Source organism: Malurus melanocephalus, unplaced genomic scaffold (genome assembly GCF_030028575.1).
Source record: "Malurus melanocephalus ecotype Western Australia unplaced genomic scaffold, MMel_1.1 scaffold_1, whole genome shotgun sequence".
Taxonomy (NCBI): domain Eukaryota; kingdom Metazoa; phylum Chordata; class Aves; order Passeriformes; family Maluridae; genus Malurus; species Malurus melanocephalus.
In genome coordinates, this window is record NW_026623233.1 from 1891148 (window position 1) to 1914128 (window position 22981).

The window sequence follows — 22981 nt, forward strand, 5'->3', positions numbered from 1 at the left end:
CAAAAGTATTTTAGATTAAATTTCTTTGCTGTGCTGCTGATGACTGATAGTGCTGTAATATGCACGATCATATGCAGGACATCACTGACCTGCAAATTATACAGTATATTTATACAGGTATTTATAAATTAAAAACTATAGTGATATATCAGATGAAATAAATATGAATGTGACAGCTAGAATCAAATACCTGAGTGAGCTTCTGGTAGCACACCAGTGCTGACAAACTCCTGGATGCTTGCTCACATCTTTCACTTTAGGGAAAAGGTTTCCCTTGCGATTACTTTGTGAGTTGTCTATTTCTTACAAGTGCTTACCAGAAGAGCTGGTTTTGGCCCCCGGGCATCTTGTCTTGCTTCTCACTTTTCCTTATGGCTACGTTTGTTGCTGCTGCTTCTCCCCAGCTGATGCCCCATTAGGCAGCAGCAGCTCTGGAAGCTCCGGCTGACCACAGACAGGGGACATGGAAAAGACTGGAGGGTCCTCCTGTAGGTACTGATTACATTCTTAAGAAAAGCTGCCCCTCCTGCGCCTCTGCACAGCACAGTTTGCAGCTTTGAGTTATAATCTGGAGTCTGGCTTGCCCTCGAGGGTTTCTCCGAGTTGGACAGTGCGGGAGCGTTTTGTGGGTGTGCACAAGGTGCAGCTCCTCTCATCTTGCACCACCTGGTGCAAGCACAGGATAAGTGTTTGCRCCGAGGGAACACGGGATGCTTTGTACCTGCTCCCCAGGAATATGGCACTCACTGCTTCTCCACCAGGATGAACAGCACCTGGGCAGCTCCTTGAGAGCAATAACAGGGTCATACTCCTCTAATGTATTAGATCTCGTGTAAAGAGCTTTTAGACATCTAGCAAATTACAGTGATCAAGTTCTTTCCAAATAGGATTTCTTTCTGTCTAAGAAGATTTGCGTCATTCTTGTAAAGAAACATCTCCAGGAGTGAGATGGCACTTCATTCTTCATGGGCATTAAGTACTATTTCCCAAAGTTCTGTTACAAACTGGKGAGAAATTATCAACATATTTTGATAGGTAGCAAATAAACAAAAGAAAAAAGAAGTTCTGAACAGAAGATTTTTGTGGTGTTTTATTCCCAAATTCCTATTCCTTAGTTTCTAGGGTTTGTTTATAGAGCTTTATGTGTTTCGTATACTCACCTGTCGTCTTTTTGCTCTCTTCTTTTTTGGGAAATAGACTTAAATCATTACTTGTACYGACTGAATGAACATTTGGCCAGAATAAGAAAAGTGCTAATTCCCCAAGGAAGAAGTGTGATGCCGGTATCACCTTTGGCTCTGGTTCAGCAGCCACAGAGGCAAGTCTTTTCCAGATGTGGAGTTAGCTCTGTATGGAAGCTGCATTCATGTTCCATTAGAAAGGTCAAGCAAAACAAGACCTTCATGGTTGCTTGAAGCTTTTTCACCTGAAGATATCGATTATGTTTTCACCGGATAAGTATGGCAGCCCCTGCTTTTCTGAATGAAAAGAACTAAGGCACTGGGACTGTCAAGGACTTTTCTGAACRTCAAGGGAGCTTTAATAGCCAGGCTCCCAGGTGGGCTTCCCCTCCCTWACTGCGGATGTCTGAAGGGCAGCTGTCTGACCTAATTGTCACAGACTCCCACTGCAGTAGAGCAGCACTTCAGTTTATGTGCCCTACTTTAGATGTCTACTTGGGGTGACATACATTGTCCACCAGATGTGTGGGTTTCTTCCTGTGGAATAGGGAAACAGGGTGATAAGCTGAGATGGAGAGTGTAAGTGTGTACATTTAGGTGASACAAATCCATTACTGCAGTAAGGACCATGCTGGCTGCCCTCCCAACACCGGATGCATTTGGAAACTTTTTCCTACCTCATCTGATGTAATATCAGGCAGTTTGAGTCAGTAGCCTAGGTGAAGTTCATTGCAGAGAAGTAGAGAAGTCACTTCTCCCCAATTTCATAATTGTGTGCTGTCTGCAACTGAATAGCTATTTTCCTTTGTTTCTGAGCAATTACTGCTGAGAAAGCACTCAGTTCMTAGAGTAATATTGGAAAAACAAAACCTGGCTTCACTAATGATCAGGTAGGTAAGAGTCAATTACCTACTCGTTTCCCAGCTGCTGTATTGTAAGCAACTAAATTTTAGCTGAAACATTGTTCATTCTTTTTTTCTGTTGTCAATGACAAATGATAAACAGGAGAGGAGTGAAGGTTTTACTGTGATCTATGTTTGCAGGTATAAAGCCCACATTACAGCTCCTTAAGGCTGTGTAAGGAACAACCATAATGGGAATCATGGAAAGCATGAATTGATAGGGTTGCTCTGGAATTAATATACAGGATGTTAGCTGTGATGCTTTGTATCATCTCGWATGAGAAGCTGACTTGAAGGTTTACACTCCCCAAAGTGAGCTGCATGTATTCCCTGGGTACACATTATCAGGTAAATAAAGGAGGAAGGAAATTTGGAAGGAACATCAGGGAGGAATCACAAACGAATCCTAAGAGAATAAGGACAGAATGTGAAAGGGTAAAAGGTTACCACAAAGGCCAGAAAGATCTGTTGGTTAATCCTAGCTGCTAAGTGGCTTAAAAAAGGGACACATGATTGCAGGCAACTGAGTAGTACAGCTCAGTGGGTTCCTGTTCCTTGCAGACCGGGGTGGGCTCCAAATCCTATGCAGTTTGGAATCAGAGACACCTTGGCCACCATAAATAAAGTGTAAGGGAGCTTTCTAATCACAACGACCTGCATTCAAAATCTAGAAAGCTTTTGTTGAGGTCTGGCCTTTGAAAACACCTTCTGTAGTCAGCAATTAATTTTAGATTCTGATACTAGTACACAAAAATCTTGAGCTCTGCTATGAAATTTCTGATAGCTGCAACTGAACAAATCATTTTGAGATTTCTATACATGAAGACACAAGAATCTTTTCTCCCTACTTTTTTTTTTATATTGTGTGTACAGAACAAAACCAAATCTAGTAAACCTGTGTGTTTCTGGGTTTATACCCCCCAAACTGTAACGTTTTGCTCATAACTCTTTCCTTGTCATCATAAAAAGTTCAACTGCAGTTTCCTTATTGTGCATTCTTTATTTTGAATCTTAGCTGCACCAGGATAACCACGCATTATTACTGTCTTCTGCCCCAGTATCCTAACTAGATAGTCTCCAGATTTCTTTTGTGCCAGCTCTGGCACACATCTCCTCTTTTGGAGGGCTGATTCAGTCTGCTAAACAGAAGCTGTGTGCTTCGTTTGCTGTATTTGTGAGAAGCACAGGGGCAGAGGGAGGCAGTGGCAGCGTGTGGCTGGAAGAGGGGGTTGAAGAGGGTTAAAGGAGATAGACTCTCCTTTTCAGTGGCAATGAGTTTTTAAGCCAAACAAGTTTGACCTGCAAAATTTCACCTTTAGTCCTTTCCCTCCCTGGCTTCTCCCTCTAGGGCATTCTTTAGCTTCCTGGTTTTTTGTTTTCTCTCTTTCCCTGAATTACTCTGTTTTCTCAAAGTTTCATATCTCTTCCTTTGCAGGTTTGCTTCTTTTCTACCTTTCAGCTGGGGTTTCTGCTTTTCTTCATACTGTTCTTTCCACTTTGGGGTATTTATTAGAAACATCTCCCCTGTTTTAAACATTTTACGACATTTAGCATTTTATTTAGCATTGATTTKAATCCTTTTACAATGTTTAGCATTTTCTCTTGCATTGATTGTGGTTAGAAGATGCTGGTGATGCTACAGAGTTCGAGGGTAGAATCCTGCAAACCTCTTCCCATCTTGCTCATCTGCTTTTGTGGTTAAACCTGTAGAGTAGGCAAACAAACACTGGGAATCAGAGTATATATGTGGATGAAAACATGYCCTTGAAGTAAAAAGCAGAAATTTAGAAGGGAAAATCAAGTACTCAGGGTTTTATTTTTTTACACTTTTTTGCCACCTGCATGCCTRGAGATTCTGTTGGTTTGAAGTTTGATATATAACGTTTCTTTCTGTTGGGTGCTGCTTTCCAATCCATGCTCTGCAACTTCTCAAGTATCTACCCTGCCTTGTTTTCCAGGAAGGGGACTAGCACAGATTGTTCACCCGAGAGACAAAAATGGACTTTATTGGTAAATGCAGATAYTGTGTTCTTTGTTCACGCCAAGTTGACTGTCCGTGGGATTATTTCCTCTGCAATAAGGATTAAGATCCATGGAAGATCCATAACTAGAAGTTTGTTGAGTAAAGTACATCAGCATCACAGCACATAAAAACTTTGGCTCAACTGATTTATCTTTCCAGGATGTATTTTGTGTTATTGCACACACAATTTTTTCCTTCAAAWCACCTTTTCCTTTCCCCCTAAAGTACTGGGCTGCCTCTGTTTTCAGATAATGTGATGAGCTAGTAGAGTTTGCCTGGACTGTAGGTCGGAAACAGTCAAACTGATTAATTTCATAGATGTCATGCAGCACTGGAATAGGGCCACTTCCTCAGATCAACTGAGAATAAGGCAGGGGGGAGGTTGCTGCGCTTACCAAGATTTGTTCAGAACATTGGAAAATAATTAAAAAGGTGAAAGAGGGCTCAGGAAATCATGTATCCTGGGCTAGGCTCTGCTGAGRCTATGCTCAGCTGAGGGAGGTTTATACATTTTTAAACACCTCCATTGATGGAATAGTCTCCCCAGGCAAGTCATACAGAAGTCACTACTAATTATATAACACAGCAGAATGCAATTTTCCTTCAGAATTTGTTTGATCTTCTACACTTTTTGTAAAGGCATATTCATAAAACAATGAATAGGCCGTAACATAGTACTTCACTTTTTAAAGCCTACGTCTTAAAGAATCATGAACCAGTCCACCCAGAGCACGCACTGTAAAAACATTTACAGGAAAGTTATGCTTTATTTGTCCCTCTCTTCTTCACCTTTAGGGAAGGTGGACGAGGCTTCTCGCCCCCAKGTGCTGCCGGGGGCCAGGCGCGATGTTGGCCCCGGGGCTGCGGGAGGGCAGGGCTGGCGCTCGGGACAGCGGCTCCCCGGGCCCGCCCGGGACGGCAGAGCCGGGCACGGAGCCGCCTCCCCGGGGAGGGCTCGCAGGTGCGGCGGGGCTGAGCGCCGCGGGGAGGCTCCGGCGCTGGGCGGGAGAAGCGAAACCGCCGCCCCTCCGGCGGCGCGGGAGCCGCCTCCTCCCGCTGCCGGCCGGCCGTGCTGAGGGGCTCCCGCGGCGGGGTGGGGACAGCCGGGGGCGGGCTGCGGGCGGGAGTTACGAGGGAGGGCGCCGGGGGCCCGAGGCTGCCGGGCGGGAGCCCAGCGCTGCGGCGGCCGCCGGACGGCAGGTCAGGGTCAGCGCCCAGCGCCTCAGCGCCCAGCGCCGTGCGGAGGGAGCGGCRCCTCGGCCGCCCGGTCGCGCCCATGGGGGACTCGGTGTTCAGCGAGAGGCCGGCGCTGCGCTACGCGGTGAGTGCGGGGCCGGGAAGGGGCTCCCGGGGCCCCACGTGTCCCGAGGGGTGATGGGAGCGTCCGTCCGTCCGTCCGTCCGTCTGTCCGTGCGCACAGGAGCCGAGCCGGGGGTCAGGGGGAGGTGGCCGCGCTCCTGCCCCGGCGGAACACTCGATGCGCGCTGCCTGCAGGCAGGACGCCGAGCTGGAGGCTTTCCTCCGCTTTCCTTCGTGGGGGTGTCGCGCTTTGCTGGAGATGACATTACGAAATATAATTTGTAATTAATAAAAAAGAGGGCGATGCGATGGCAGGCACGGGGCAGCCGGGCTGCAGCCGGCAGGAGCGGTGGCGGTGCAGACTCGCCCCGGGGGTGGCGGGGCGCTCCCGCTTCGGGAGGCGCTGGGGGATCCCCGGAGCCCCGTGTCCGGCCCCGCTCGCCCCTTCTCTCGCCACTTAACTCGCCCGCGGGCCGGGGGTGAGCCCAGCACCGGGACTGCCCTCCGCGGCTGCTGCCGGCACCGCTCCCAACGCGGTTCAGATGATAACACCRTACTTTATTTAATTTCCTTCACGAGAGCTGGTGCTGTTGAGAAGCCGCTGCACTTCCACCAGCCTTATTAGGAGCATTTTCTCGTTTGCTCCGGCAGGGAAAAAAAAAAAAAAGCCGCGTAAAAACAACCAGCTGCCTTCTCTCCTGAAGTCATAAATAAACTCCAGCACGAGTAATAGCATGCGAGGGCTGGTGCYGCTCTCGTTTGCACCCATGTCAATGATGAATAATTTTATTGCTCTTGTTAAAGTTGTGTGGGAATTGTCAGTCGGAGGAGGCTTGCTTCACTGGTCCTGGGAGCACGGGTGCTGSATTGGTGGGATGGGTTGATGGATTCTAAGTGTATCACTTACGATGTGTTTTTTTTTCACTTGCTTCACTTTGATTCCTTCCGTATTGGACATTAAATTAAACTTCTTTTTATATCCTCTTTTGGTTTTTTTTTCTAAATCGTGTGTGAATAATTTGGAAGAGACTGCTTGGGTTTTTTTTGGTCAGTTTAATGTCTGTCTCTAGATATTTTTGTACCCACTCAACTGTAGGTGTAAGTGCATTCAGCTGCTGTAATAMTATGAGAGTTTTTAGAGGTAGTGGCATGTTGGCTAAATTAGTTAATAGAAGCAAATACGTTTGGTACTGTACTCATAGTGTGTATGAGTAGTACACATAGTGTGTGAGTAGTGAAATGATTTCACCTGGCATCTAGTTATCATACATCTAGTTATTGTACATCAAACGAATTGGAGCCACCTCTTTCAACAGGGTAATGGTTCCGTGAGTATTTTGATGCGAGGAGACCACTGCCAGTCACATCACGTGCGAGCACCGTGAAACTTTTATTACTTCCTGTGATTGTGCTTGTCAGTCTACCATTAACTACTAGCTGCAAACACATTATTGTTTCTGTCAGTTGGGTWTCGGTCCTGTTTTATGCCCAGAGCCAGCAGCAGATAGTGCATTGAGTTCAGGACAGCAGGCACACAAGAGAAAAAGGATAGCCACCCATATCGGGTGACTATTACCTCTGTTGCAAAGCCCCTGCTCTTTGATTGCTGTATATTTCAGCAAAAGGGAAATTGTGCACCTAAGAATGAAACTTCAAAGTATTTTTTAGTATTTTAAGATGTATTTCAATAATAGAGTGGCAACACATAGTTATATCTTGAGGTAAGTTGCATTTTTGTTAGTGGTTTGCTTGGAGAATAGGAATCTGGATGCTGGGCATTATCCATGCAAAGGCTTAATGTGGAGTCTGTGAAAAACCTAGATGAAAACAAATGCTTGTTGACTGGATGATAAACTAAGACTGTAGAGCTTTCTTGTATTGAGACCTTAGTAATTACTTCTTAAATGTAATGTAGTACCATTCTCATTAAGTAACTGCGTGGTGTAAATACAAATGAAGTTCTTGGATTGTTTTGATAACTGTCAAAGAAAAATTATGCAGTGTTACAGCACTTAACAGKGATTAATTTATTGGCAGAAGAAATTACAGTGATTTCTGTGGTGGGCTCTCTTTTGATTTTCAAGATTAATAGTTAAAGTTTCATGGTTTTCATAAAAGGAAGCATCTGCACTAGCATTTTTGTTCCAATCAGCAGTGTGCTTTTGAAGGAAGTCTCCCAGTTTTTCCCAGTTTTGTGTTTTCCTTCACAACTTGGGGTAGTCAGAACATGGGGAACAGCATTTGTCAAGGTGATGCTGCACTGGGGAATGTGCTCTTGGTGCTTCCCAGAGCCTGGAGGTTATTTGAGCCTCAGGASCAAACTAGAGTCAGCTAAAATTGGAAGATTTGTGTTGTTTGGACATTCGATCTGCTGTACCAGCCCCTGAGCTCTGCAATGTGCTACAGCCAGTGCCACACAGTAAAGCAGCCATAAATCAACAGGGATGACACTGCGATTCTGGGGCTTCCTACTGTGTTTGCAGGCATAGCTTAYACAAACACAAACTTAATAGCTTAAGACTGTTATGTCAGTGGGTATGATAACATCACCTATAGCAYACTTGATTCAGTGTGTGTTAAGTGAGAGTGGGATGAGTGATAATTATGTCACGGTTCCGTTTTGAACTCAACATAGGCTCACCAAAAAACGCCGGAAGGCAAAGAGGTAATTTTAATGTGCTGAAACATTGTTTTCAGTGAAAAGTAAGTTGAAAGAAATCAGACCATTGAAAAGCAATAAAAATGTATTATCAAAGGAGTAGGTGTTAAAAAAAAAACAAAAAACACAAAAAAAAACCCCAAAATGCAGATTGAGAAACATTTGCATTTGCCTTGGATCACAGAAGCAATTTTTTTTTTCTCTTAGTGTCTTTTCACTAGTTCAAAGACCTCTTCTCCCTTTCTCATATGASATTTTTATTAAAACTTGCAGGAAGGTTAATAATATCTCATTCTTGATGTATGTTGCCTGGCCAAACTGTACCCTTTAATTTTTAGAAATGGGTTAGTTTTACCTGCCTGCTAATCATCTGGCTGAATTACTCTGATTTACAAGTTCTTTTTGGTATCGTGGTCTTTGTAACTGATAGTGGATCTGAAAACTGTTCCAGGAGCAGTTTTCATATCATTTGATTATGAGGGGTGGTCACCTTCCTGACTTGGGATTTCTTCCTGTTTGTTGCTATTTTTTTCCCATCTTCGTAGTTTTATGGGAGAACTAAAAGCTGCTTCGTGTATTTTGGCTAAAACACCAGAAGGCAACATTGTACTTACTTTGAGAGACCCATTGGTTACTTGAGATGTAGAGGATTTTTATGTAACAAAAAACCTCAAAACAGCCTTAGCTGTTGCCCAATCAACTGTCCCCTCAGTGGTTCAAAGCAGGAAATTTGGACTGTGGTCTGGTTTGGATATAGCCATTTTAATCTTAGTGTAATATCTTTAATCTTGTTTTGTCTTGAAACATTTACCAGAAAGGATTTCCCTCAAGGGAAAGGACATTTTACCCTGATGAGGAAACTCTGGCTGYCTTTCACCAGGGAATATGAGAAAATGGGGAGGAGCTGGGATTTGGAAGTGGCTGCTGTGACTTGTGAGGTACCTTGGGGAATTYGTCTGAGGAGAAGATGTGACTTTTTCTTGGGGCCAAAAACTGAGTGTTCTGGCATCCAGAGTGGAGGGGGTGTGTGAGTCCCTAGATGAGACAACTTTGAGTTGGTTTAAGCTTCTGAATCTATTGTTGATAATGAGGTCACCTCAAATTCAGATATTGGAGAGTATTTTGAGAAAACAAGGGTTTTTTTCCCAGCCTCCAGCAGTATTTGGGGCATTATCTGGTGTGTTTGCTCAGCCTGTGCCTGGCTGACTCCTTGCTGGGTTGATGAGTAGGCTTGCTGCTCACTCTTTAGTGTCTTAAATCCATCAGTCTGCATGGAACGATGGAGAAAACAAAAGAACAAATTTGCAAGGGAAATGATGACACTAGTGAACCTCCTGCTTCTGGAGCACTGAGGGAGTAAAAACAGGATAATAGGCATCTTCCTCTGATATTCCAGTTATAGTAATGCTAACTGTACCTCATAACAATTAGAATAATTCAAGGTGGAGTAGTGAGATTGGTGGGATGCTGTAAAACTGTAAACTGGGACTGCAGAAACCTCCTTGTGAGGAGGACCCAAGCAGTGACATCCTCCTGTGGGCTTGCTTGTATTTTGCAAGAATCCACTTTTAAAGACAGTTCCTTCCTTTCTGATTTCAAGACATGTTGCCTCATGACTTGAGCCTTCAGCCACTCACAGATTGTAACAACAAACTTAACATGCCACAAGCAAACCACATACTTGTTACCATAATTGTAGGAAATCCTACAAGTAATTTATCTTACTGGATTAGTAAGTGTGCTGCCTTCACCTAGACCATTTGACTGGTTTCTCTCTCTTCCCGAGGGACTTGCCAGCAAGAAACAGCACAGGAACAGGCTGGGCCAGTGTAYCTCCAGATCAGTTATAATGTATTTTTGTACTCAGGTTTGGTGAGGTTAAGGTCAGGCTGTGAGTTRGAGAGTAAGTTCCTCCCACCAAAAMAATTTAAACATCTCTGCTTCACAGAAGGTAGCTGCTTATTTTCTCTTATCCTRAATATTCACAAGCAGAGTTAACTTGTTCAGAAAGCTTAATTGCTCTGTAGGTGTTGTTTTCTAATTAGGATATTGTGAAGAAAACGATCAAATTCACCAAATAAACAAGCTACAGAAGAGGCAATTAACAGTAGAGGAATGGTTGAATGTCAGATTTCTGGCATCTGATTCTTGGATTTTATTCATCAAGGACTTATGCTCACCTCATGCATGTTGGATGTTTTGGAAGGAGGAATTTAATTTCTGGTGACRGTTGAGCCCAGTGCTTCATTCTTCATTTGGGTGAAATTCCCGGTGACAGTGGTGACTCACTCTTACACTTCTGCAACATTTGRAAGTGCTTTTATTGCTAATCTCTAAAGAGCATATATAAATATAGGAAGTGGGCACTCTTTGTCACTCAATATGAACACTAAGGCCAAGCTTTGATTGGGATTGATGGAATCTGAAGTGGAGTCTGGCTGTTTTTTATCGACTGTGCAAAGTGGCCATGAGTTAACACCAAAGAGCTGGAATCAAGGGAAGACAGGAAGCAAGAGGCTCGTGTGTGTTGCAGGATTTTTAAATGTTACAGGAAGTAGATTTCCCTTTTATCAGGTTCTGTTTTTTTTACAGCTTTTGAACACTTGATGTATTCTGGGTGCTCTTCACTGACGTGTGGATATCAATGTTTTTCCTCTTGTGCAGGAGGAGAATGGGGGGCAGATGCAGGTTGAGTTGGGCAGGACTTGCTAGGTTAGACTGATAAAACTGATGGGGTTTTATCAGTCTGCTCCCAGACACTGTGCAGGAATAGAAGTGACCTAAATGGAGAAAGTGACCACCCCTAGACAGCAGGAGGTGAAGCTTCCCTTTATTCAGGTTGTCTCCAGCATAATCTGTCTCTTCAGAGCAATTGSAGTTCTTGTAATAGTACTTAGATGCTATTTAATGAAACTCCCGTGTGAGTGGAGCTTCAGGGTCTCTCTTCAGAGGGGCACACAATCATTAGGCTCAGATGTGATGCTGTGCTTCCTCAGGATGGTTTATGCTGACTCTGCTTCTCCAGGAGAAGATTGAATCAACCAGCACTAGTCCTTTGCAAAGCCTCAGAGTGGATGAGGTTTTGGGCTCAGGTCTGCCTGAGCAGCAAGGTCATGCGTGGCTAARATCAGCAACCTGTGCCTGGAATGAAGGTTGGCCATGTAGATGAATTGCAAGATGAGGATTTCAGTCTCTGTTATGTCCTTTTTTGGTGATTTTTGAGCAAGGCTCTTCTCTGGTCTTCTTTTATTTTTTTTCACCCTGTAGACATGCTTCTCTCTCTGAAAGAACTGGTGTGTGGAAACACATGCTAGCCTTTAGAGATTGTTCAGGTATGAAGGTGGTGTGAATACAGAACTACCCTGAAGTGAAAATGCTGAACTTCATGTAGTCAATACTCCCCCCACAAACTGATGGTTTATATTTCACTTCTGTTTCCCAGAAGCTTTTTGAAATTTGCAGATGTGTCTTCACACTTCTTTCAGCCTGAAGAGTGAAGTGAGCGGAAGATGACTGAGGTCACAGATATATTTAGACAGTTGATGCTACTTTTTATTTAATTTATCTTCAGTTGCAAATTGATTACCTTTTATGAGCAAATGTCTGTGTAGAACTGTGAAGGAGATTTACTTGCTGGAGAGAGTTTCCTGTAGTTATGTAAAGTAAAGTAGTTTTGTTGGCTACAGTGCTTCAAAATTTCATGTATATTTAGAATTTAAATCTCAAATGAAAATGGCACCTAAGGAGCACTCTGGTTTACATGTTGTCATGTAAACAGGGATTTTTGAACTTCTTTAATTTATCTGCCAAGTTCCTCTGTCATTCACCAAGTGCAAGGGGTATTTCTGTGCAAGGGGTGTTTCCCTCTCTTGTTCTAATGGAATACCTATACCTGCAGCAGAAATACAGCTGAACTCTTGGTGGCTTGGAAAAGATGTACTCAGAGTTCAGATTCCACATTATTGCTGCCTTTCTGTGACATCTGAGAATACAGAGAGACATTTCACTCCATGCAGTGAAATGGCTTTTTCTTGCCTAGGGAATAAAGGAGGTCTGCATGWATTGTATTGCTTACAAAGATAATCTGACAGCCTTTCTGTAACATGCCTTGGCTGACAAGTCCACATGGTTCACATTAAGTTTCTCTAAACGGGTGTCAAATCTTAGTGCTCCCTTGGGAGATACCTGGATCTTATCAGGCATAGCTGACTAAAAAAGAATAGTAAGTAACATTTTTTCTTTCTAATGCTTACTATCTAAAGTGTTATTGATAGTCCACATTTAAAAGGATTTTCTGAATATATCCTCTAGTAAATAAAAAAAAAAAGTTACGAATTTCTGATGGAAAATTGAATGTTATAGCAGTACTTAAATAGACTGTATTTAGTGTTCAGTTGCTAAGAGCAACCTAAGTAAAGTTTGGGTTTGTTCAGGCTGTGGTGCTCCCCAGTTTGCAGGAAGAGTAAGTGCTGCTCCAAACTACCTGCAGCATAGTCTGCTGTTATTTCATACTGGATGCTTTATGCTTTTGAAGCAGTTGATTGAAGCTGTGGAAATTATACTGGAGGCTCTTGATATTTCATCATACAATTGAATTGTTTAATTTAAAATATCATCTCATGCTTTTGTGCATTAATTTATATGAACCTGGTTATCAGTCACTTTTGCTGTGCTGCCATGAAGATAGATGATCCTATGATTCTATAACTAATACTATGTGATGTAATAACAGTAGAGCTAATCTTCACTGTTTTTGTTTACTGTAGATGATCAATTTCTTTGAAATCAATCATCTTGAATAACTATGCCTATAGCACCCAGACTTTTGCCTGACTGTCTTGCCTTCTTAAACTTGCAGTTGTTTTCTTTTGAAGTTGATAAAGGTATAATATTTGCAAAGTTTTAAATATTTACGAAGTCAGTTGCATTGTCTGGGGTGTCAGATTTGATGCAGAGACCTAAATTAAATRGTGTTCAGTGATGACTATTTTTCCTTTTTTACTGGTAGTTTGTAAAAGGTCCCCTTACACTCATCTGTATGTGATTTGGCATATGGTTCAGTATCCTTGCTGGCTGAAATTCGCATTTGTGTGATTACTATATTTTTTCCATTCTGGTCCTAAACACAAGCTGTGGAAAAGAATCTGAAGATCATAATTTGATTAAGCTTGCTTAAAAACTTGGAAATGTATTTCTGCCTTCAAGGTGAGTGTTTTGAATGAGCACAGTATGTAGTGCTGTCTGTATGAAAACCAAACCAAACCTAAAAATAAACTGTGCAGGAAGAAAACCATAGGTACTTGCAACCAGGTCCTGTTCTGGCTGAAATACATCCCAGCWCTTGAAACAAATGTGGAGTCCTCTGTGGTAAATTGTTGTTGTCCTGTATCACTGCAAGCTGTCAGCTGTTATTATGTGCCCCTTTAAATGTCAGCTTTTGTAGCTGAACATATTGAATGTTGGAAGTATTCCCCATTTCTATGGGATTTATCTTAAATAAAAGTGATTTATTTATTTTACTGCAGAATATGGCACTGAGGAGCTTGTAGAATGTCAGAGGGTTTTTTTGATGGCAAGCAGGGATCTCAGRGAGTAATTGAGGAACCCCCTGGTAGCTGGTTGCTCCCTCTCCCTCATGCACGTTTCTGTCTCCAACGTGAGTGYTTTCACAGTTGAGTTCACAGCTTGTTCTGCCCTCTGAGCACATCTGGACAAATGTTAGGAACAGGTGGCAGGACAGAAAGTACATGGTTTGGCTTTTAACTGGAGGGTGTGTGTCTTTCAGAGTTGGAGCTGCTGAATCTCTTCCTCTTTGTGTCTGCAGTGTCTTGCTRAGGTAGAGGCAGCAGCAATGACCAGGGGGTCTCATTTCAACCCGTGGGAAGTGGGCTGAGCTTCATGTGAGCCTCAAACCCAGCTCTTGAGATGGGCACGTTTCTCAGTGATGGGTGTTCACTGAGAGGAGCACCTGCACAGCTCTCAGCGCCATTTGGGTGACAGGCTGCACATTCTAACAGCTCTGTTCAGCTCAGGAGCAGGGAGCTGCTGACCTGTGTCCTTGTGACCTCAAAAGCTGAATTGGCTGCGATGGTGTTGGAGGAACACKGGAGATGAGTGCCAGCTGTGAGCTGTGAGAACTGCGTCCCTCGCTCCAGTTGTACATGATGTACAGAAGTTTAAGTTTTCTAGGAGCAAATGGTGATGTCACACAAGTGCATGAGTCAGTCCTGCTCTCAGCATGACCTGGCAGTTTTGGATTTAATGCCACTGGGCTTTCCAGAGATGGTTCATAGTCCTGCTTCATCAGAAAGTGAAGTCCTGCTCAGTTTTTTGTGATTCAGGGTATGTCTTTCAGGCAAGAATCTTGCTGGTGCTTTGTTTTCTTGTGGCTGAGTGAGCCCACAGTCGGGTGCTGTGGCTGGAAGGAATGAAGTTGCTACTGATGAGCTTTGTTTTCAGAGTTATTGAGGACTGTCGATATGAATTCCTCGAAATTTGTGGGTTTGCTTTTTTTTTCCTTTTTTTTTTTTTTTTTTTTTTTTTTTTTCTTACCCAGAAATGTATTTACAAGATCTGATATGGATTGATGGAAATCTGAAATTCAGTGTAGGGCTGCAGTTTTTTTTTTTTTTTTTTCATGTCTTACCCAGAAATGTATTTACAAGATCTGATATGGATTGATGGAAATCTGAAATTCAGTGTAGGGCTGCAGGAGAATGGATTAATTATATGTAAATTTGTGAGCTTTATTGCCCCTTACCTATCTTCTTCCAGCATGCATCTGCATTTTAGTCAGGATTTTCCATGCCTGAATGCACAGCCCATGTGAAGCAATGTCAAATTCTGTATTTTAGGAATTAAAGATGATAAAAACAATTCTGCAAGAGGGCAGAATTAACCTCTGTCAGAATTACAGAGGAGAAAAACAATAAAAAGAGCAAACTCTGCATATTACACATCACTCTGTCAAATGTTTTTGCTACTTTATGATAACAAGGAGAGTTGCTTGCAYTCATTTACAGAAGAGATGCTCTTGTCCTTTTTTGAATGTGGGTCAGCTGATGATTTCCCTTCTGCCTAACTGTTTTTGGGGGAGACATGCTGTGAGTTTTCTAATGAACAATAATTGTCCCAGTACAGGTGATTCATGGTTTTGGAAGTGGTCCTTGCAAATCCACATATTCTGGTAGCATTGTCTTGAAAGCATTCCTTGATATGAGAAATTTGTRACTCCAGTTATTGAGTTTTCTGCACGATTTTGGATAGTTTGTTGTCAGTGATGCTGAATCATGTATTTTACTTTCAGAGAGTATACACAATGGCTGSAGAGTATTTAAATTCTTCAGTATTAGAGCAGAGTTACAGAATTATTTCTGGCTGTATGTTAAAATTGCTGTAGTGCCCACTAGTCTCTAAATTAGGCTGAACTCAAGTCAAGATTGTGGCCCTTGCTGCAGTGGTATGACTTTGATTTTTCCAATACTGTGTGTCACACCAGTTTGTGTGCAAAAATTTTTCATTTTTGCATTTTCATCATCCTTTTAAAGTAATCTCATTCTGTATTTGCTTTGGTGCAGGCTTTCTCAAACCCAGGTAAGCAAGATCTATTTTTGTGCCCTTAAATATGTCATAGGAGCCCTTAGTCATCTTCTGTGAAGTGATGGGAAAAAATTACTTGGCTGTTTGTCAAACTTATTGTCTTTCAGTGGCTTTGAGGTCTGTACAGCTGAATTTGAGGAGATKCCTTTACTGGGAGCCAGCCCTGTTCATTTGGCCAGCTGAGGCCTCTGGGCTGTGGCTTTTTTGGTTTCTCATCTGGTGTTGCCAGATAATACAGAGTAATTGTTGCTGCAGGACGATTCTGTGCTGTTGTAACTCCTTTTCTGTCAGTAAGACTGAAAAAGGTGAAGGGGACAGTGTTTCTGTCCCTGCCTTAAATAAAGAATAACTAAAATGCACASAGGGAGAAAATCTGATGAGGAGCAAGTTGGTGGTTTTGTTTTGGTTTTTTTTTTTTTTTTTCCCCCTCTCTYTTGAGCATAACCCCAAAGTGTTTGACAAGAAATATTATTGCTAGGAAGTCCTTACAATTATAATTATGCCTGCAAATAGAGTGCCTGTTACTTCAGCTAGCATGAAATATTAAGATATAAGTTTTCTTATATCTTAGTATCTTTTGTGCCAATTGTTTAAATCACTTGCCCTTTATGTAGAATTCATGCCTGGAATTCCAACTGAAGAAGTATAATTGAATTCCTTTCCTTTACTAACATGTTTCTAATGATGGTTTTTTGTTTGCTTATTTTAAAGTTTTCTTAAATTCTGTCTCTTGCAAAAAAAGTAAGAAAATGAACCATCATGAAACACAGATACTCTGTAGCTCATCCACAACAGTTTTTAATAAAAATGCTACGCAGAGCACATTTATCAGACTAACGCGTTCTGTTTACACTTTTAAATCACTTTTTTACATATTTTGGTGTTAAAAAGAAATACAATACAGTTGTCTATCAATAACTATTTACTTAAATATGTGAGGCTTTGCAGATTAGAGTGTCTCTCTCACTAAAAGTCAATGGAAATAGCAAGGTTTCTCACTTCTCCCAAGTTATGTGTGTAATTTGGTCACACACATTCTCCCAAGATAGGATTGTTAAGAGCTCAGATCGCGTGCTGTTGTCATTTGTTAATTATATTTCCTTTAATTTTGCTGGTGTCAATTTGCAAGGTGGGGCTTTGGTTTGGACCCTTCAAATTCAAATGAATTTCAAATTCAATGTCATTCAGCTGCAAAGATGCAGAAAATGTTAAATTGACTCTCTCTCTTCATTTTTTGCCTTGTCTCATATAGATTGTCTTTGCATTGTATGTGTTAGTCTGGTGTGTTTGAGACACTTGTAGGTTTGATCTCTTATCTAACTCCGTTCCTCCCCTAAGGGTGCTAGATGAGGCKAAGTCAAGGTTTCATTTTACGTGGACGAGTGTTTTCTTTACAGTATTTATTACTGAAGTTTTCTGAAATGGTGCAGCTCTGCTCCCGAGGCCTGGTGTAAARCAAACTTCAAAACTGAAAGCAGATTTCAGTCCTTTCTTCTGAAAATCCCAGCAGTCTCATGGCTGCTTGACAAGGGTGAGGATGGTTTCAGTGTTTATGAAATCAAATTTGTAAACTGACAAGAGCAGAGTTTGTACATAGCTCGTTCTGTAAAGTGCTTAATGCATTTTGGTGCATTTAGAAGTAATAATGTGTAATAGAGTGTGTACGTATGTCCTTGGTTTTCACAAATAACCTTGTTATGTTCTTGGTGATTCATCTCGCTGTTTTCTCCCATGAAGCTTTTTTTTCCCACTAATGGTAATTCTGCTTGGCTTTCTGTTAACTCAGTAGATTTTCTATTTATCTATTAAGGATGCAAAAGTARTGGGTAAAAGGGGAGGTCACATTTATTCTGGGATAAGTTTCTGCAGTTAATGGAGTTACCATGAGGAATTCATGTCTTGCTATTTTGCCTAAACAGGCYTCTAGCTATCTTTGTGGATCCCTTTTAAAGCAAGCTTGAATGCAACTTTAACAGAGTGACTGGAGCAAGGTAACAGTAAATACTCTGACTCATCACAGAGTGTATTTAGGTATTTAGATGGAGATTTACCCTAAGTGCAGTTTCTCAACCTGGCTCCAAATAAGCAGACAAAGAAACAGTCTTTTTTGATTCCATCCATCAGGCAAATGAGGTTGCTTCTAACGTGAGCTTTCTTCAAATCTCTTCAAGGCTTCTTGCTTAAAGCAGAAATGGGTAAGTGAGTGGCTCTGTCTTCCCTGTCACCCATTATAATTATGTCTTGTGGTGCAAATTCTCCCCCAAAAAGGGAGTCCTTTTTGTYCATGTTGTGCCACATACATTTTAGAAGATCCTGGCCTTATGAGTGGTGCTTTCAGCCTCAGTGATGGTTATAAATGAGCAAATACAGTGGAGGCTGAAGATAGGACTATCCTGACCTGCTCAGAGTTACAGGTACGTTCACATTTGTTTCAAACAACAGAAGGAATGTGGTGTTTGGGTGGGCACTGTAGGTGCAATCCTACAGATGGTGTAGCTGGATGTCTTCCCAAGCTCCATTCCTGCTGTCAGTGGGCAGTTGCTGCAAGACCCCTGCCCCTTCGGCCAGCRTACGCCAGGGTTTGGTGCATGCTCTGGCCAGGTAACACTTTAACAAGAATTCCTTGTATACGAACTGTTGACACTCAAAAAAGGGCCAAAACCCCCACTGTCCTCCGTGTTCAGTGAATCCTGAATCTTGTCAACTGCTTTCCAATGACTTGGTTTTCATTAGTCCTGGGGTTGGTAGCTCCCCCAGACTGCAGCTGCAGTTTTTGTTTGCTCGCTGAAGCATCAGCATCACTGAAGAGCAGCACTTGGAGCCTGAGTTACACATTCTCATAAACAGCCCTGCTGACATWCCCATGTAAGTGGGGGCCAAACCTTCATGTTAGCGAGGAGCAGTGCTYCGAAGATTCTTGGGGAAGAAAAGATTCTTGTAATTACAAACTTGTCCGCTTCCTATCTTTCTCTTCCATATATGTATGATGATGTATTAGTTGCTTATGTTTTTATATATCGTTCTTGTATTTTCTGCTGGAAGTATTCACTTCAGATGATCCCCAAGGTTGCCCAATCACCACATCACAGTTGGTTTTTAAAAAATGCCATTGGCATCAATGTCCACCACGCAGGAGGAGTGAGCAAGGCTTGCTGGCTGGCCTCCTGAGGTTGGAACTAATCTTGTTCATACTTAGGAGAAGGTGCTTGAGTTACCTTGCCAAAATTAAGTTCAGTTATCCATTTTAAAACATGTCCTTTATGAGTAATTTCTTTTACCTTATAAAACAGAGAGCAGCGTGCCATGCTTTGATGCAAGCTTAGATTTGCTGTTCTAGTGTCTAGTTGTGATTATGGACTGTTCTGGCATTTTCATTGTTGGTATTATGGAAACCTCATCTGTGAGTTTGCACAGTCACTTCTCAGAAATCCTTTTCCTTAAAAATCTTCTCTTTCCAGTGTTAACTTTTGTCAAATAAAAAGGGAGAATTTTTTTTTTTGTTTTGACAGCAGCAGGAGTAATTGTGTTAGTTGTGGAAATGAACAATATACCAACCTGGAGAAAAATACAAGTGCCCTGATATCTGTATTGGTAAAGGAGAGGTGAACTTGCAGTAATTAATTACATTGATGCACTTTTACTTGTARCTGTGCTTGCAGAAGGGTGCCTCTTTTACAGCACATAGGCTGGATCCCGAGGCATAAAAATAATTTATTCAGAAGTTTCTTAGKTCATATAATGACTYTGACAGCCTGCATTCKGGTGCCTTTCTTGATACTCRTGTGYATTTTCTCTACTTCMGGATCAAAACTGTGTCTGCCATTTKGCCTGATTCTGGGGGGAGTGTGTGATGATCCTGCCTCTTCATCACAGATTTGTTATATTTGTGTCCAGAGTGTTTGGTAGTTTCCTGCCTCACTTATACTTTCTGTAAATTTATAGCTATGTAATCTTAAATGTATTTAAATTACTTCCTGAATGACCTCTGAAACATGTACTTSTAGTTTTAGTAAACCTCTGTAGGTRTGACTTGAGCACCAAGGAAAATGGGGAACACAAAGACCAAGAAAGAATAGCTTTTCTGGAGCTCCCTTRAACATGTGCATGCCCCCCATTGCTTTTGTACACATCTTCTTCCCATTTGTAGTAGGTTTAGATTGTTTGTTAGATTGTTCAGTTTGCTGTTTCCTGGAGACTCATGTGATTTAGCACTGCAGAGAGACTGGAGAAAATGATCACTAGACTGACTCTATTAATTATTGTTCTCTCGAGAATCTGCTKCTTCTTCAAAGAGAATAGCAGCAGCAAAAAGATTAAAAGCACCCTGGAAGCATGCTGGCGCAATTATTACTTACATGTCTGGCAAATTAGAGGACTGATCCTTTTCCTGAAAATTTCAGAGAAGCATATTYGTTCTGTTTTAATGTAACTTTTTATAAGAAAATCAGTCTTGGAGCCTGTAACTCTTTGTAGTTGTTTTAAAATGGAAAGTAATTTCTTGAGAAGGAAAGTACTTGAAAAGATAGCAAAATTCTCCTTGGYCAGTATTTTGGAATGTAAGACATGGGGAACCTCCTGGGCTGTGGATCCCTGCCCCTTATGTTGCACACAGCAATGTGTAATCTCTTAGATAACCACAGCAGGGTCTGTGTCTCGGAAGTTGGATGTTTTTTTCAGTCCACCCCTTCAGTCAAAGGGCTCTTCCAGAGCCCTGTGATCAACTTTTCAGCCTAAATTTGTTCTTGGGGCAGCATGAGCAAATGAGCTTTTAGTTGAAACTTCACTTTTGCAGGGTTGTTATTTTATCCAAGTTTTCCTTCCTTTATTTTGTTTTGCCGGTGGAAGAGATGCTGGCTCTGCTGTGAGGGACACCCTTACTCTGTGTTGCTGCCTAGAAACTTCCTCTGTGTTTGTTGCTTTCTTCAGGGATGAACTTCACATACAGTGGGGAAACAAATGTGAGAGCAGARTGACAGGAGCTCATTTCATAGCCTGAAGTCAAAGGGAAAATGTCCTCTGTCATGATCCCTTCCTCACCCCAACTATAAATGGAGCCCAARCTTAGCAGCTGACATCAACATTGCAGTGTTCTTCATTTAGACGAATACCGCCCTTGGCAACCTTTCCAGCTTAATTCTTTTCTTTTTATTTCCCATCTTTTAAATAGTTGCCTTAATCAACTTTTTTCTGCAGTTCTTTAGTAAGGAAGAATCATCCTCTCATGGACTGAGATCTGCTGCCTCTGCAGGTGGAGAAGTGGGAAGCTTAGGCCATACCTTATCTTTCTCATTCTGCTGGAGATTCTCTCCAAATGTGTTTGTTAATGGGGTTTGGTTTGGGGRTTTTGGCTTTATTCCTCTCCTACATGGCCACACTTGAGATTTAAAATCCTGGTTGATGGGATGGCCAGGTGCACAGTCCTGCTTTAGCTTATCTGGGCAGGTTTAAGATGTGAGGTGCAGTGAGGCACTRWTAGGGCTCTGCTGTAGATGCCAAGTTCAGCTTTTGTGTAGAAGTCAATGTTGCTGGAGAAGGAAATACTACTGGGAGATCCATATCTATGGGAAACTTTTATTCCCTGGAGAAGATGCTATTAATAATGATAGGAAGGATATTTCTAGATGTAGTAGTCAACATATTTCTTCTAATAGTTACTGAATGAAAAGATCACTCCATTTCARGCTTGGCTTTGGTATGTAGGAATGACCTTGTTGAAGAGCTGACTATGACAACAGTACTGGAACAAATGCTGACAGTTTAACCAATTTCAAATGGAATTTGAACAAAATGCAGGGAATAAAGTTAAGGGAATTAATTAACTAAACTGAAGAGATCAGGGTACAGTTGTTTCTTTTTTTTTTAAATTTTATTTTTTCTCCAGAAAACRAAGTCCCCATGCTGTCAAAGTCACACATAAAACATTCTATTGGAAATGCAAATGTACAATTAACTRCCTYGGAATAAAGGGTAAGCAGAGATCCTGCAAACAAAGAAGGCTAAAGGCTTCTGTGCAAGTTGTAAAAAGTCAAGCTGAGTTCTTTGCAGAGGAAACTGATGACACAGAAACAGGGACTGAAATGAAGCTGTGATGCATTGAATAAGTAGTGTACCTTAAAAATGATACAGAAATTATCCCAAAACAAGATCTTCTCTATCGCCACTCTCAATAGAGTGATGATATTGCAGGTGCTGTATTAAAGCCAATGCTATTTGTGTAAATGAGTGCCTGAAATACAGAATCTCTGTTTTAAGAATTAAACCTAAGTATCTGATCTTCCTGGATTCTGGGAACCATACGATACCCACCCCTAAATGAGTGTACTTATGGCACAAGGTTGTCTCCCTAGCTATATTCATTGTTCATGTAGAAYATATTACCCTCTCTACGAGGCTTGCATTGGATGTGTCATTAGACATCTGCTCAAAATATCGTAGGGGCTGACACACAGACCTTAAAATCTGATCTCCAGCATTTCTGATAGCTCAGTCCTTTCAGAGCTGTTAATGATTATGATTGAAGAATAGCAATTCTTTTTTTTTCTTATCAAAAAGAAGCAAAAATCTGGCTTGGGCACCTATAGATTGATTATTCTGACACTTGTGTAAAAGAATTAAGAACAAGGAAATCATTATTAAAAACAAGGAAAAATGATAAATGGGAGAGGAAAATGAAGCATAATTTTACCATAGCCAGATTGTGCCAGAATAATTTGATGGTCCTTCTTCATAGCTGTTGGATTTTGAGGAATATGGCATTCTATTTTTTTCCTTTTCTAAGCACAAACTTTGTATTCTGTTAGAAAAAAGGAAGTGTTTATAGCGCTGCAAAAAGCACTGATAGAGTTTCACTAGGAATACGAGTACATTTCCAATGCCCTGTGTTCAAGAAAGATGAATTAATGTCTGGAGAAACTGTATGGAAACAATTAAGGAAATAGAGGTGCTATCATCTTGAGGACTAAGAAGAATAACATTGCTTAGCATAGTGAAAGAGAAGGGTGTGATTWTTGTCAGTGATATATCAAGGGAATGAACAGAAAATTCTTTCCATAAAGCACAGCTATGAATCATAACCTAGGCATAAATAAACTCAGGTCAGCAATTAGGAGCTTATTCCATAGAAGCAGGGTGTTTCTTGAGCAGCYTCTCGGTTGGCTGGTGCTCACCTTTCTCTTGTCATGTTCTCTCATAAAAAAGTCTTGACTGAAATAGGAAATAACCTCTTCTGCCCAGGACTCATGGGGTCTACAAAAGATACTGGTTTTCACAGAGCAAGTGTTTGATATTAAAAAGATTTGCATTGAGGAATTTGTGGTCA

The 22981-nt window shown here is 41.6% G+C and overlaps 1 protein-coding gene across 2 annotated transcripts in view; it reads left to right on the top strand.

Moving 5' to 3' along the window:
• The window catches only part of ARHGAP6 (Rho GTPase activating protein 6), a 298644-nt gene that overhangs the window by 140192 nt on the left and 135471 nt on the right, over positions 1–22981 (top strand). The window contains exon 1 of one of the 2 annotated variants that reach the window (XM_057389666.1): positions 5261–5427. The exons of the other annotated variant lie outside the window; for it this stretch is intronic. Coding sequence (XP_057245649.1) covers positions 5383–5427 — 45 coding nt within the window. The 5' untranslated portion in view covers positions 5261–5382. Of the gene's footprint in view, positions 1–5260; positions 5428–22981 lie in introns of those variants that run through there. 2 annotated transcript variants of the gene reach the window in all.